Source organism: Xiphophorus maculatus, chromosome 10 (genome assembly GCF_002775205.1).
Source record: "Xiphophorus maculatus strain JP 163 A chromosome 10, X_maculatus-5.0-male, whole genome shotgun sequence".
Taxonomy (NCBI): domain Eukaryota; kingdom Metazoa; phylum Chordata; class Actinopteri; order Cyprinodontiformes; family Poeciliidae; genus Xiphophorus; species Xiphophorus maculatus.
The window spans coordinates 24,299,585-24,314,498 of NC_036452.1; the positions used below are offsets into that span (position 1 = coordinate 24,299,585).

Sequence of the window (14,914 nt, forward strand, 5' to 3'; positions counted from 1 at the left end):
TCACCCCACTCCTCCAGGCCTTAACCCCCACCTAGTGTCTAATGGCCACTGTTTCCCTCCGCCTGTTGCCTCTCCTGCAGCAAATCCATCCTACCCAACACACAAAAAACATCAGATGTGTGTGTGTGTGGGGGGGGGGCTCACACTCACACACACTTCTGATCAGGGGCAGAGTACCCAAAATTCATACTCCATTAAGACTTCAACATATTTTCACTGAAGTAAAAGTAAAAAGCAGCCGTCTAAGAAATTACTCAAGTAAGAGTAACAAAAATACTCCTAAAAATAACTTTTTTTCATGTCTGGTAAAAAAAAAAAAAAAAAGTCTACTGAAGTACTGAGTGATTAAATTATCAATCATTTGATATTATGTCATCAGATGCACCAAAATGTAGAGTTATGTAAATTTTGGTATTTCAAGAACCAAAATGACATTTTTTCATATAAGTAACAAACAAAACAACAAAAGCAGCCAAAATTGTTTTTTCCAGATACGTTTTTTTTTTCAATATACAACTTATGAAATTATAACAAAAACTGCAGGTGTGTGTTTGTGTGTGTGTCTGGGGAATGTTTGGTTAAAACATGTCTTTCATTCAGTGGGCAGAGAATCCAGAAATGTTACTCAACTAAGTAAGAGTAGAAATACTAATAAAATTATTCAAGTAAAAGTAAAAAGTACAGCTAAGTAAAAATACTTCTAAAAGTAAATTTTCTCAAAATAAAGTGACTTGAGTAAATGTAATTAAGTAAATGTAATTAGTTATTACACAACTCTGGTCTTACTGTAAAAGCCTCACAGCTTTAGCCTTGATGGATCTAATGGCAAAAAGAAAAACAGCAGCAAGAAACACATTATGGAAGTGAAATACCAAAAAAATAAAACAAAAAACTTTAAACCTTAAAAGGCTTTTAATCAGCTAATCAACTTGAAGACCATTAGACCAAAACAACAGGACTCAGTGGTGAGTATCCTCACTGTTCTTCTTGATCACTCAGCAAATTTGTTCAGATTCTTGATGTGTGTATCCAGGGTCCGCCTCACTAGTTCACATTTTCTGCTTAAGTCAGTGAGTTTTTGTTGAGTCTATGCGGATGACAAGCTGAAGACAGATCACTCAACAGGACCTCAGGTTGTCATCCTGTGATGGATCGACTCTTTTACAGTATTCACCTCCTATGACGAGCCTACCTGACCCCTTCACGCTTGATGTAGAAAGTATAGGAGGACATGACTGTCTGCCTTCACTCCTGCACAGCAGCATCCCACCTCAGTATGACCAGGGTCAGCACAGCAGTCTGCCTCAACGGAAATCAATAAAACACACATGAACCTCATCCTCATCTTTAACACAGACTGCTATCTGCAAACCTTCCTTTCATCCAGTACATTTGGCTAATAAATTTTCATTACATTTATTAGTTCAGATCAATTTCTGCGATGGTTCTAGTTAAGGCTGCCTGACGGCTAATGCAGTGCTGCTCCAGATCTGTTAGTCATTCGGTTCCTGACCAGTTCTGTGTTATGGTCCAGATCTTTTAATATCTCCCAAAGTTCTATAATCACATCACTAAAATCTGTTTCATGTTGCCAAATCATTTCCACATAGAAACTGTGAAGGCTGTGACAGTTGCAACAGTAGTCAGGAAAAGGTCAGAGTTCACAACAAACAGGGCAATGGAACAACAGCACCACCTGACGGTTAACATTGCACAGAGCAACACACTAGAACCTCTGACCCTTGACCCCATCTCCAGTCGCCACGTGAATGATGTAAGGATCCCATCGTCTCCACTCATCAAAGGACAAACCATTAAAGATGTCTTTCTGCTAAGTTCTTTAAGAACATTCTTTAGTCGTGTGTGTGTAGTGGAGAAGAGAATAGAACCCGTTAGAAGGAACTAAATTAAAACTTTATTCATTTTATACCAACAATTTAGTTCTGAAAACTCAATGTGAGACATTATAAACTTAAATCTCATCCGAAAAAGTGCTGGTTTGCAACATTCTCTAGTATGTCGTGCTCTGCTAATCTGCTAGTTTAGCAGATTAGTCATTGACTGCCGAGAGTCGCTAGATTTATCACTAGTTGTTTTGAAAAAAAAAAGTTTGAAAATTAATAAACATAGTAATAAGGGGGATAAGCTGACAACAGCTTCTGTCTTTTCACCCTAAGGACTCATCCCCAAACCCCAACCCGCGTCTTTTGGCTCTGCCGACTTTGCTGTAATTTTTCAAAATTAGCCAGGAGAAGGGTTTCAGGCGTTAGTTACACTTTAATGGCAAAAGAGATGCTGCCCTTTAATCTAATCAAAAAATCAGCATTTCCAAAGATGCTGCAAACATTGAACACCCAGTACACAGCAGTAAGTTTATACTAGGCCTGTCACATGAAGCTGAAGTTCGTTTCAATTTCTAGCTTCTGATTCTGGAAATGGCTAAAGGGCGATTACACCCAATGTTTCACCACCTTCTGCATCTGTAATCAACTCTAGTTTAAAAACTGATTTCTGATTTGTGAAACTTCAACAAAGGTTGATTTTACCATTTTTTGGATCTTTGTCATAATATAACTGCTCCAATTCCAAAACTACAACACATAGACACTTCAAACCTGGATTGGACTATTTTCAACTAATAGTAGCATATTTAGAACCATGTTTGTGATTTGTGAAACCTTTATCTGATTTGTGAAACTGCAGTAAAGGTTGATTTGACCACTTTTTTGCATGTGGATCACACTAGAACTGCTGCAGCTCCAAAACTACAATACCTAGACACTTCAAACCTGGACTGGATTATTCTGCTCCAATAGCAGAATATTTAAAACCATGTTTTGGATTCGTGAAACGTTTTTCTGTGACACTTCACTTCACTTAACAGACTGCTGCAGAAGATCTTTCCTTCAAACAGCCATCACCATCTACAATAACTCTTTGAAGAATTAATGAATTACACCAACATTTAATTTCCCATTGGGATTAATAAAGTGGTTTTCAATTAGAATTGAATTTGAAAAAATCTGCATGGAAAAAGTGTGAATAGTAATCTAAACTTTAGTGAAGTTTCACAAATCATGTAAAGGTTTCATGAATCCCAAACATGGTTAGAAATATTCTGCTACTAGTTGAGAATAATTTAGTCTAGGTTTGAAGAGTCTAGATGTTGTAGATTTGGAATTAGAGCAGTTCTTGTGTGACCAAGATAAAAAAAAAGTGGTGAAATCGGCCTTTATTGAAGTTTCACAAATCACAAACATGGTTTTAAATATTCTGCTATTAGAGCACAATAATCTAGTCCAGGTTTGAAGACTAGGCGTTGCAGTTTTGGAACTGGAGCAGTTATATTATGACAGAGATCCAAAAAAAGTGATGAAATCAACCTGTATTGAAGTTACACAAATCAGAAAAAAGTTGAACAAATCCCAAACATGGTCATGAATATTATGCTACTAATTGAGAATAATCTAGTCTAGGTTTGAAGAGTCTATGAGTTGTATTTTAGAAACTGTATCAGGTCTAATGTGATCCAGATGCAAAAAAGTGGTAAAATCAATCTTTATTGAAGTTTCACAAATCACAAACATGGTTTTAAATATTCTGCTATTAGAGCAGAATAACCCAGTCCAGGTTTGAAGAGTCTAGGCGTTGTAGTTTTTAAACTAGAGTCGATTAAAGATGAAGAAGGTAGTGAAAAATTAGGTGGAATCGCCCTTTAGCTATTTTCCGAATCGGAAGCTAGAATTGGAAAACTTCAGCTTCGTGCCTGACACGATCAATTTTGCTGAGAGAAATTACTTAGATTAAAGAAAACATTGTCGTTTGAGACCATTAACTAATAGAGTAATAATGGAATATCAATACATACCCTCTCAAATGTCAAACTAAATTCTAAAGAACATTTAACACTGGAACTGCAAGACATTTTAAATACAAAATAAACAAACCATAAATAAATAAAATGGATTATGAAGTCTCTGTAAGCAGACTTGCCCTTCAAACTATATTTGACAGGTAATATCAGTTACGACTTTTGGGAAAAAAAGTACAAGCTTTGTATCTTATGCTTTTTTCACAAAAGTGTGTTAAAGAGAGATTTCTACAAACAAGCTTCATTGTTTTAATTAGGTCTGAGCAGTGAAAACACTGCAAAGACGTTTATAGTTTTATTTTCTATCTGCTTAGACAGTATGCTTCGCACTGTTCTAATATATATAAAACTTGCTTAAATGTTTCCTCGGGGGTCGCCCTGGGTTCCCCTGGAGGAGCTGCTATGTCCGCCACCCGACTGCGGATAAGCAGAGGAAAATGGATGGATGTATTTTGTACTGTATTCTGTTACCCTTTAAAATATTTTTTTAAATATAGTTTTGCCTGTCAGACTACATAATGAGGTAACAGCTTTGTGGTTCTTCTCTAGTAGTGTACCTTCAGGCTGTAGGTCCAGGTTGTCCATTTGTCTGGTTATCTGTTGGGTCAGCGGCCCGGGGCTTCAGTGGGCCTGGTCCCCATTGTCTGACGGTGGGGATGATTTGTTCCCTCCGTTGTCCGGGTTACCCTCTGCCATAGGATCTTTGGAGAGCCTCATCAATCTCGAGCTGTGAGTCAGTAATAATCCTCTGCATTCAACCATCCGGTTTCAGGATCTCGTCTCATCAGAATCAAAACCACCAAACAACATATTTGATAAATCCATTTTAATGGAAAATGTAAACCTTTTTAAACTTTAATGTACAAAGCATTTAACACTTGCACTTCAAAATTGAAAATTGAAGCCATGTTTTAAAAAAATACTTCACTTAATGTATATATGTATATATTTACACTTTATAGTTAACTTTATTATTTTAACCTTTAAACCTCAAAAGTTCACAATAGTAAATCTTATCAAAAAAGCAAGACAATTCGTTTATTAAATAAATTACATCTTTTTTTAAATGTCAAAATTTTACAGCGATTAGTTTTGTTTTCATAAACTGTTGTGTAGAAGTCTTTTTTTTATTTTTTATTTTTTTTACATAATGCAACTTTACAGTCTGAACAACAGCTTGGCAGTTCATTTTCAGAAAATAGATTTATGGCATGAGGACTGGAGAGTGTCAATATTTCCCAAAGTCACAGGCATTAGCCTGTGTGTGTGCGTGTGTGTGTCCTCCATCACAGTAGAGATCATAACAACTGAAACCACAGAGTAAAAGAAAAGAACTATACAGCTCACATTTACATGAAGTCTCTCTTCTTCGTTGCATTTTCAGAGCTGGAACGTCTCTGCAGAGGAAGAAACAACAGTTTGAAAAAGAAAACCGAGAACAGAGAACACAGACGAGACCGTCTAGAAAACAAAAGACACGGACAAATTGGAGAGAAAAGAAGGGAAAGAAAAGAGGCAGCTGAGGCTGCTGAATGAAGCATCCTTAATCTCCTGGTTCTCTCTTGTCTTCTGTTTTTACTCCTTGATTTTCTGGAGCCTCTGAGATTTTGTGTTTTGCTCCTGATGCTGCTGGTGATGCTACTGAGATCAGCAAAATCTTCCTTCCCAGAAACCACAAGCAGATTAAAGTGAGCCTGTCCTCAGCAGTTCCTACAGAGGCTCTCGGGGCTCAGTCTGTCACTGATGCAGCAAGCCAAGAACAGGCCAAGGAGGTCAGAGTTCCTCCAGCGGTCCTTGGTGTCCTGCAGCCATTTCTGCTCTGGTTCCAGGCAGTGAAGCTTCAGTCTCATGGGTCCAGCAGGCACTCTGGTCCTGACTCTCCGTTTGGCTCAACAGAACATGGACTCAGCTGGGTTTGGAGTTGGCCACTAGATTGGGTCTGACAGTGCAGAGCCTCCAGCGTCATGGGAGCAGCTTTGAGCAGACCACCTTCAGCACATGATGAGGAGGGTGAGGCTGAAGACCGGCGAAGGTCGGAGGTCGTTTTGGATAGCATGGTGGAGATTAACTAGGTGTCATGAATTCTCTTCCTTCAGATCTATGTCAGAGTTATTCCTCTTCAGTGAGCTCACCACCTCCTTCACACAGTGGTACAAGATGTTCTTCACCTGAAATAGGGACAAACATCAACAATTTTATATGTAATCAAAAGATTAAACCTACATTTCTTTTGATAAATGAAAAACTTCTAAATGATTGTCGCAAATGAGCTTCATTTCTCTTCTGCTCCTACTACAGCCGAGGTGGTGAAAGTAAAACTAGCGTCTCATATGAAAAGTGTTTTTGGCAACGTCTGGTGGTCAAACTGTGTAGGTTGGGAGAAGTGAAAGTGCAGCCTGAAAAAACTACACAGAATTAGGATGACAACCAGTGATGACCAGCTTCTAGTTACTTCCTCAAACAGGTAACTGAGTTACAAAGCTCTGAAAGTAACTAAATACCATAAAAACAAAGTATTGATTTATACTTCATGGCAGTTCGTTACCTGAAAAAAATGCTAATCTCTTAACACCAAATTAATAACTAATATTATTGTTTATAAAACAAAAACATTTCTGCTTAGATACAATAAATTTACATTTGTTAAATTTTGCAAAAGAAAAATCTGATGTTTAATTCAAATTTTTTCTGCGCTCATTTATAGGTTATTTATTGATGAATATATTGCATGTGATTGCTTGTTTTTTATTTGTTTACATCTGGTCATTTTGAACTTATCACTCTTAGGAATATATATATTTTACAAACTTTGTATTTATTACCTAAGATGGAGTAGCTTTCAACAAATAAACTATTTCCCCTTGGGGATCAATAAAGTATATTCTATTCTATTCTATTCTAGTTACTTTGTGGCACTTCCGTTACCAGAAAACATGCTCATCTCTTAGCAACAGACTAACAACAAATATTGTTGTTCAAAAAACATAAGATTTCTTTTGCTCTTTTGAAATACTATTTATCTTACACGACTTACTACTTAACTAACATTGTGCAGTTAGTGAATTTTGCAGAAAAGTGAAAATGTATTTTTGTCATTGGTGGTAAATATAAAAGTTGTGGAAAAGACGAAAATATAACCTTCCCTTCACAATAAAAGTTTACATTTGGGTGTGAAATATATACATTGTATACACCACAAAGTAAAAGTTTGATTTATACTTCGTGGCAGTTCGCTATCAGAAAATAAATTCTCATCTCTTAACACCAAAATACTAACTAATATTCTTGTTTATACAACATACACTCTTGAAATACTGCTTATCTGCATAGACACAAGAAATTTACAGTTGGTAAATTTTTGAAAAGTAAAAATCAGATGTTTACTTCGTGGCACTTTGTTACCAGAAAACGCGCAACAATTTAACAACAAATATTGTTATTGTTCATAATGACTTAAAGCATAAGAATTTTAGCCTTATTTTAGCCTTGCTTTGCAAGTGACCTGAGAGAACTATTGAGGCTTTCATTTTGAAATGTTCAGTAAGCTTCATTTTAAAAGGCCTCACTAATCCCTTGTTTAATAGTGGTTCAGTTTAACCAGTCATATAATGCCCAAAACAGCAAATACTTGCTGTGAAAAATGTGAAGGCTTTTATTTTGTTGGATATGTGTTGCTGTTATTTTGACAGTCCAAAGTGGTTATCAGTTTAGGGGCATCAAGTTTCATGAGTCATATGGAACTTAATTCCTTTGCTTTACTGCTGTTTTGTCTGTAGTAAGTGTTCCTGTAGTAAGCTGGCATCTCTGTGGTTCTAACTGGAAGCTTTGATCTTCTCTGTAGGAACCGAGTTCCACCATCTCTGTAGTTCTCTACATCTCTGCTCTCCTCAGTGTTCTATTTCTATGGTAATTCATCCTCTCTGAGAACTTTCATGTGTGAGTGAGACACAAAGGGACAGACAAAATTCTATCTCTGTTTTGAGTCTAACAAAACAGTGTCAGTTAAAATTTGTTTTGATTTGAATTTGGCTCATCATGGTTACTCAAAAAGCCAACAAAAGTAATAGCACCCCTCAAGCCTTTGATATTTATATTGTGAGGGGGCACACACAATAAATGCATTGCTATGGCAGGCCCCAATTAATATAGAACTGTTTATATTTATTCCATACCAACAGGCTGCAACTGATGATAAAATAAAAGTAATCCTGTCAATCATCATAGTGCAAATTATTTTACAAAATTATGTTATAAAAAGCTGAAATGGTTTTAATATTGAGAACTACAGTAAGTGCACAAATATAGAAATGTAAACTCTACTGCTTTCTTTAGTCTAATAATATTTGTAAAGTCTCTCAGTGGTGACGAACAGTAAAGATAGTAAAGAGACCAGGTTTATTTTGCTCTGCTTACGTTCAAATTAGTGCCAGGATTTTAGTGAGTTCAAAATTTTAACACAATTAACTCCAATTATTATTATTATTATTTTTTTTTACATGCAAAATTCCTGAGCCGGAACCTTAGCATATAACTGTAACAGCAGAACCCACTGGAAGAAGATCGGTTTCTTCTTCCAAACTGATCTGATTGGACGCTGGAAAACACTACTTTTGTGTTCAAGTAGTTCTAAAAGGAGTTAACCTATCAGCGAATCTATTTAAACCTAAAATATAGCACCTTGTGTATTCATAGATTTAACCTGGGGTAATATTCATGTGAAACACCAAATGGATCCTGGCCTGTTCCTCAGGTTCCTTACCTGCAGCTTATCCTCATAGTTGACCTCCTCTTTGTTGGCACGCAGCTCCTGGGTCAGGTGGAAGGACCTGCCCACATGCTCAGGAGACACAAAGTCATTGATGACTTGGACACAGCTGTGAAGATTCTGGACCTGATGGACAAGAAGACGCACAGTTCAGCACAGGACAAATGGACCACAGTCTACCTACTGCAGAAATTTGCACAATAAGAAAAACCTCAATGAAATGTGTGCTTGGTTGGCTTTTGTCTTGGTTGTAACCATGACTCTTGATGATACGTTTTTTACTGTTGGAGCCTCTTATTCCTCTTCAATGGTGTGGGTCCAGTAGCAGAGTGGAGTGTTTGTGGGTTGTACCCATGACAGACTGACCAAATCTTCTCTGTCACTGCCAAACAGTTTTTGGAGGAGGCAGTATGATGATGTGGGGCAGCATCTTCATCACTGGTTGTCATTGGATGTAAAGTTTGTCCCAGACAGACCAACACACCCACACTGCCTCTGAGACGAATGCTGCATGGAGAAAAGGACACCATCCCACAGCCACATAGGACCTTGTGCAGAAATTCCCAGACTTTGTCCATGTCTCTGTTGAGGTAGATGTGCCACAGCCCTCCAGGTCCCTCAGCCACCTTCGAACGCCCTCGTCGAAGGAGACACTCTCGTGAAGGAGAGTGTCAGGATGACTGGGGTTCTGTATGGTTCACCCATGTTTGTTAAATGACCCAAAAGTTAAAACTTCCAGCCTCCGATCCAACAAACGGCTCCAAACCAGAATTATCATCAGAATGATGCCTGGCATGGCAGAGAGGGTTTCACTGGTTTTTCTTTGGTGGAACCAACAGACTGAACTCTGCAGGTCGACACTGATGAATTTTTCTGACAAATGTGTCTCCATGTTGAGGGAAAGAGCGCTCACTACAACAAAGACTTGAAGACAGGAAATATCCCAGTGGCTGTGCTGTGTGGCTACCTGGTGCATGGCCCCTGCAGGGATGAGGACCGAGTCTCCCAGGAACTGAACAACAGTCCAGCCTTGAACTCCGTGCTCATCCAGGAGTCGCTGGCGCTGCTTCCTGCTCAGGTACCAGCTCTGCTCTCTGATTGGGTCCTGGTCCAGACACACATCTATACCTTGCTCCTTACACAGCTGACAAAGGAAGAGAGTTTGTGAAGTGACAATATTATGTTGTGTAATATGGCACTGAATGCACTGAAGAGTCATCTGAGTCTGCTGCATGTATTCCATGCAGTTACCAACCTTGTGTAGAAATTCCCGGACTTTGTCCATGTCTCTGTTGAGGTAGATGTGCCACAGCGCTCCAGGTATCTCACTGGAGTCCTTCAGCCGCCTTCGAACGCCCTCGTCTAAATCTTCCTCCTCAAGACGTTTCAACACTCCTACAGACACAAAGTCACATGCTACTCATACAGTGCTTACCCATTCATTCTGATATCACTTTTTATCACATTTAAAGGTTCCAGACAAACAGATAATAATAATAATTGTGAACATGGTTCTTCTACAGTAATTTTTACCCTGAAAACAGAACAGTTCAAAAGTTATTAATTCATCCCAAACATATGCATTTCCTATTTGTATTTCTTAAATAATAGGTTTTGTTCTATGTTTAATACAATTCTCAGCGGATTTTAGAAAAACTAAAAGACAATTCAGTCATACAGGCTGCTTCGTTACATCTCAAAAAGAATCATTTAAAGTTACCAGTTTTGGATAGGACTCCGTTCCCTTTCGCCACTCCGACATAAACCAGGACAGAAACCACATCTGATACTTCAACATGAAGGTTGGCAGTTCCAAAGTCTTGATCCTGAGACGCAGCTACACCTGCAGCGAGAGACAGCCTTTAATCACTGCTGCAAAAGTGAAGGCAGTGGAAGATTACACCAGGAAAGAACATTTGAACATCCCAGGAAAAAAGCCCTCCAGAAGGAGTTTCTTTTGTGTTGGAAAGATATTGATGGTTTTATTATGGACCTTGGTCAAACAGGTCAGCAGTGTTTAGCAGAAGCTTTTCCAAACTTAAACCAGATTACTGCTGTGCATTTATGCCTGGTGCTTTGATTTCAGCCAGATGGTATAAAATTAAAACTGTCTGCCTAAGGCTGCCAACGTTGCTGGTTAGCAGGAGTGAAACACTGACAGAATTCTGTTTTTACTGACATTATAGAAAAACATTTTCCCTCCGAGGACAAGAAAAGTATTTCAAAAACATGAATAAAGAGTGGAATCTAAACCAAATCGAACTCCTCCAGTAATCTGCTGTATTTTTAGAGCCAGGACTTTTAGAGATTTCAAGATCTTTGCCACTATAATATATCTTAGCGTGATCAGTTTCCTTGGAAAAACATAATGCCTGGGGATTTAAGGGATGAAATTATAAAAAATTGTGTTAATATTTAAGAAATAAACAAATGCCATTTTAATTTCAGAATTTCAATATACAGAATGTGTATTCTACTTTATATTTCATGACTGAACATTTATGGTAAAGTTAAAGATTTAGTAGGATCTGTGACACACAGGCAGGAGTTTAGTGTTGGGTTTTGCAACAAACGATTATCAATAACACCAGAAATAATTCACCCATGGCAACAACCAGATTACATCCAGTACACTGCAGCTTTCAAAACATCAACCATGTAGAGTTAGCAGTGTTAGTAGTGCACTGACTCTTGTCCATTTAAAGGCAAGACTCAAAATACTGATTTCGAAATACTTGAATCAAGGTTTTCCAGGGATTTTGTGTCAGTCTGTTACCATGCATCGCAATCGTCTGAAATATGTTTTCAGCCTTTATAATTGCAACAAAATAAGGATAGTTGTGTCTTTATTGTGTTAAAGAGCTAAAGAGTGGGGCGTGCCATGGTGGCGTAGCGGTTAGCGCGACCCGTATTTGGAGGCCTCGAGTCCTCGACGCGGCCATCGCGGGTTCGACTCCCGGACCCGACGACATTTGCCGCATGTCTTCCCTCCTCTCCTTCCCCGTTTCCTGTCATCTATCAACTATCATATAAGGGACACTAGAGCCCACAAAAAAGACCCCCTGGAGGGGTAAAAAAAAAAAAAAAGAGCTAAAGAATGGCTGACACTCAGCTGTAATCTGTTGTTATGTTAGATCTCTCAAGACTTTACACACTTCACCTTTAAGCTCTCAGAACATAAACACTGTATCTTCTTGTGAACTCCGTCTACAATGAACAAAATCAAACTAAACCTGAGCAGTTCGTCCTGAGCTGATCCTCTTACCATATGCACAACATAGTCTTGGCCCGAGGTCAGGCCTGACAAAAAAAGATGGCAGGTGTGAGGCGAGGTTGAGGCTCCCTTCTGGATCCGAATACTCTGGCAAAGGAAGGTTCTTCATCAGGTCGTCATACCTGAAAAATATGTTTATGACAGACTATAAAATAAAGCTGGTTTTATAGAGAACTTTATCATTTTATGACTTGGATGATAGTTGTGCAGTGGAAAAAGAGAGGCCTTTTTAGAGTTGCTCTACAGAATACTGAAAACACAAAATCTAAGAAAATACATCAGATTTATGCCAAATTTAATGCATTTGTCAGAATTTCAGTTGATCTTCTGACATGCTACATGGACATTTACAAATTATCTCAAAGTTATGATGATGCTGACTCATCATAATTTTATTAGTGCACACAGTTGATCACAGTTGGATTTCTGTTTTCAGTTAACTTATCGGGATCATCAAAAACCCATGATCATACATCGATCGATCATGATCGGACATCATCATCTGGGCCTTTGTAAATTGCTTTTAATGTATAATAATCAAACTGAATGCAAACGTCTGAATTTTAAAAGCTGTGAAAACTTTCTCTTGGTAATTTTTTGGCATTTACTAATCTAGAATAAGTTCAGTAATTCTCAATGAACTAAAAGAGGAAACTTTAGATTTCATTTCAAATAGTGAGAAAAAATGTCTTTATACACTGCATGAAAATATCAGTATGTTTATAAAATTTTAAAAGGTTTACCTTGATGGCATCAGAGCCATGAACTCCTCCCCAGACGGCCAGTCCTTCAGTCGGTAGACCATGGCTTCACCATCTTTGGATTTTGGTCGCTCTTAACAAGGAACAGAGTTTTAGTTACGGTAGATTAAACAAAACTAATCAAGTCAGAGTGAGATCTAATCAACCTAAACTCACTGGTAATGTCTTCAAATCCATCCCAGAACTCCTTTATTCCAGAGTTGGACACCACCTGGTCTTTGCAGTTGAGGAGGTCTCCCTGGTGGTCTGCAAACTCCTGGTTAAAGGAGTCGGCCTTCCACAAGTTGACATTCAGTCGCTTATGGATCCCCGACACCAAAACAGGCTGGAAATGCACAGAAAACAGAACAATTAACTGCCGAGCCTTTACTGCTGACGGTAAGCGTGGTAGTGGATGATTTGGACCTGACTGTACCTGTCCTTGTTTCCAGCACTCTCTGAACAGCTTCCAGTTGTTCTGATTGCGGTGATCTTTGAGCCACAGCAGCCGCCTGTTGTTTAGCCACGAGTGAGGAATGTCTGGGTACTGATTGGTGGAATCCTCCAGCACCACTGTAGGCACAGTGGCTGACTTCTTCCTTTGTGCTTTGGTGTCATCTGTACCAACGGGGGCGGGGTTGCTGTTGTTGCTAGGGATCATGTGATCCTGCTTGGTTGACAGCTTGGTGGTGATGCTCTGGCGGCTGGCAGGGATTTTATTCTCTACCACTGAAGCAATGATGTCATCCAGGATGTTTGGCATGGTCCGGCCATCCTTTCCAGTCTGTGGACACAAAGAATATTTCAAGAAACTCAAATAAAGCAGTTTCACTGTGAATTTGAAAACCTTAAGCTTGTCTAAGGTGATGCAACAGTGTGCACTATTTAATGGGATTAATGAGCTGGTCAGTTTACCTGTGCAGCAGTAGAGTAAACAGGTGCAAAGGCAATTCCTGCATCAGTAGAACCCAGCTTGAGCTTTCCTGCAGTGGTGGTGAGCAGGTCTCTGAGCGTGGAGCCCTGCTCTGTGCTGTTAGCCACCAGAGATGGGTTTTTACACTGCTGCAAGACCCCCTCCCCGTCTTTCTCCTCTTTCACACATTTAGCTGGCACCACTGACTGCTTGTTTTCTGTTACACAAGAAGAGCAACAATTTAGCAACGTAGTTTCTGAAATTAAAACCAAACTTAAGATACTAACTGTGAGATAGTGACACACCAATAAATTTAAAAAAGTCACTTTCTTTTCTAACCTTTCTTTTCCTCCCTGGATTTCTGCTCTGCAAGGTCAGCCAGGAAGTGAAGTGGGGACTGAGACTCAGGTGGGGTGACAGGTGTACTGTCATGGTCACTGTCAGGACTGCTGCCCCCCGCATGTCCTCCGTTGGTTTCTGCCTTGGCTCCTCCGTCCTCTGGGTTCTGCTGGGAGCCAGGCTCAGCCTTCACCAGAGACAGCTTGTTACTGTGGTTCAGCACGTTCTGCAGGACCTGGTGGACAGAAACAACACAGTTACATTTAAAGACAGACTGAGTTAAGTTCTATAAAGGGCTACATACATCAAATATGACTTTTAAAAAATGTGTCCGTTATTTGACATTTTGAAATTGGGCCTCTGTCTCTTTAAAAAAATCCTGATCTTTTTAAAACTCTGCCTTCAGGAAGTCATCAAAGCATGGCTCCTCTATTTGTCCTATAAGTTTTTACCAACGCTGCACTGAGAAGTAGTTCCTATAATGAGCTCATCAGATGCACAGTTCCACCAGGTGTTTGCTAATTGTTGCTGGCTAGTCTGAAGGAGCTGAGTGATGGACTGACAGAGGAGGGCTGCTCTGTGAGGTGGAAGCTTGGCAACTGCAAGGGCTAGGTCCAACCAGGTGTTTTACACAGCTGAATGGTTGCCATGGAGATGAAAGAATTTCTCAAACATGTATAAAAGAACCAAGGCAACACTTTAGGTATGTTTTTAATAGGGAATAGAATCAAAGTAAAGCTAAAAAAAGTATTTTATACAGAATTCTGCCTTATTAAATTTAACAGCTAGACACAGACTGAAGGTGAAAATCCTTAAGAAACATTTGAACTGTTGACTCAGTCTGTTTGCAACATGAGGAGGTCGGAAATTCTGCAGCCCATCTTGTAGTTTTATTGCCCAGTTGAGGAGTTAAATAGGATGAGGGATCAACATGATGGGAAGTCTCTTCAAATCTTCATCTTGAATTTCCATTTATTTAAAACCTAAGCTATGCTTAGAAGCAGATCACAAT

The 14,914-nt window shown here is 39.0% G+C and overlaps 1 protein-coding gene across 2 annotated transcripts in view; it reads right to left on the minus strand.

Annotated features, from left to right (window-relative positions):
- Positions 1-4,706: 4,706 nt before the first annotated feature.
- The window catches only part of jmjd1c (jumonji domain containing 1C), a 122,675-nt gene continuing 112,467 nt past the window's right edge, over positions 4,707-14,914 (minus strand). For both annotated transcript variants that reach the window (XM_023340614.1, XM_023340613.1), the window contains 11 exons: positions 13,903-14,137; positions 13,566-13,780; positions 13,087-13,434; positions 12,828-12,996; positions 12,654-12,744; positions 11,902-12,032; positions 10,357-10,479; positions 9,892-10,031; positions 9,604-9,780; positions 8,631-8,762; positions 4,707-6,039 (listed from right to left, as the gene is read on the minus strand). In XM_023340614.1, the coding sequence (XP_023196382.1) occupies positions 5,947-6,039; positions 8,631-8,762; positions 9,604-9,780; positions 9,892-10,031; positions 10,357-10,479; positions 11,902-12,032; positions 12,654-12,744; positions 12,828-12,996; positions 13,087-13,434; positions 13,566-13,780; positions 13,903-14,137 (1,854 nt within the window). In that variant the 3' untranslated portion in view covers positions 4,707-5,946. The remainder of the gene's footprint in view (positions 6,040-8,630; positions 8,763-9,603; positions 9,781-9,891; positions 10,032-10,356; positions 10,480-11,901; positions 12,033-12,653; positions 12,745-12,827; positions 12,997-13,086; positions 13,435-13,565; positions 13,781-13,902; positions 14,138-14,914) is intronic.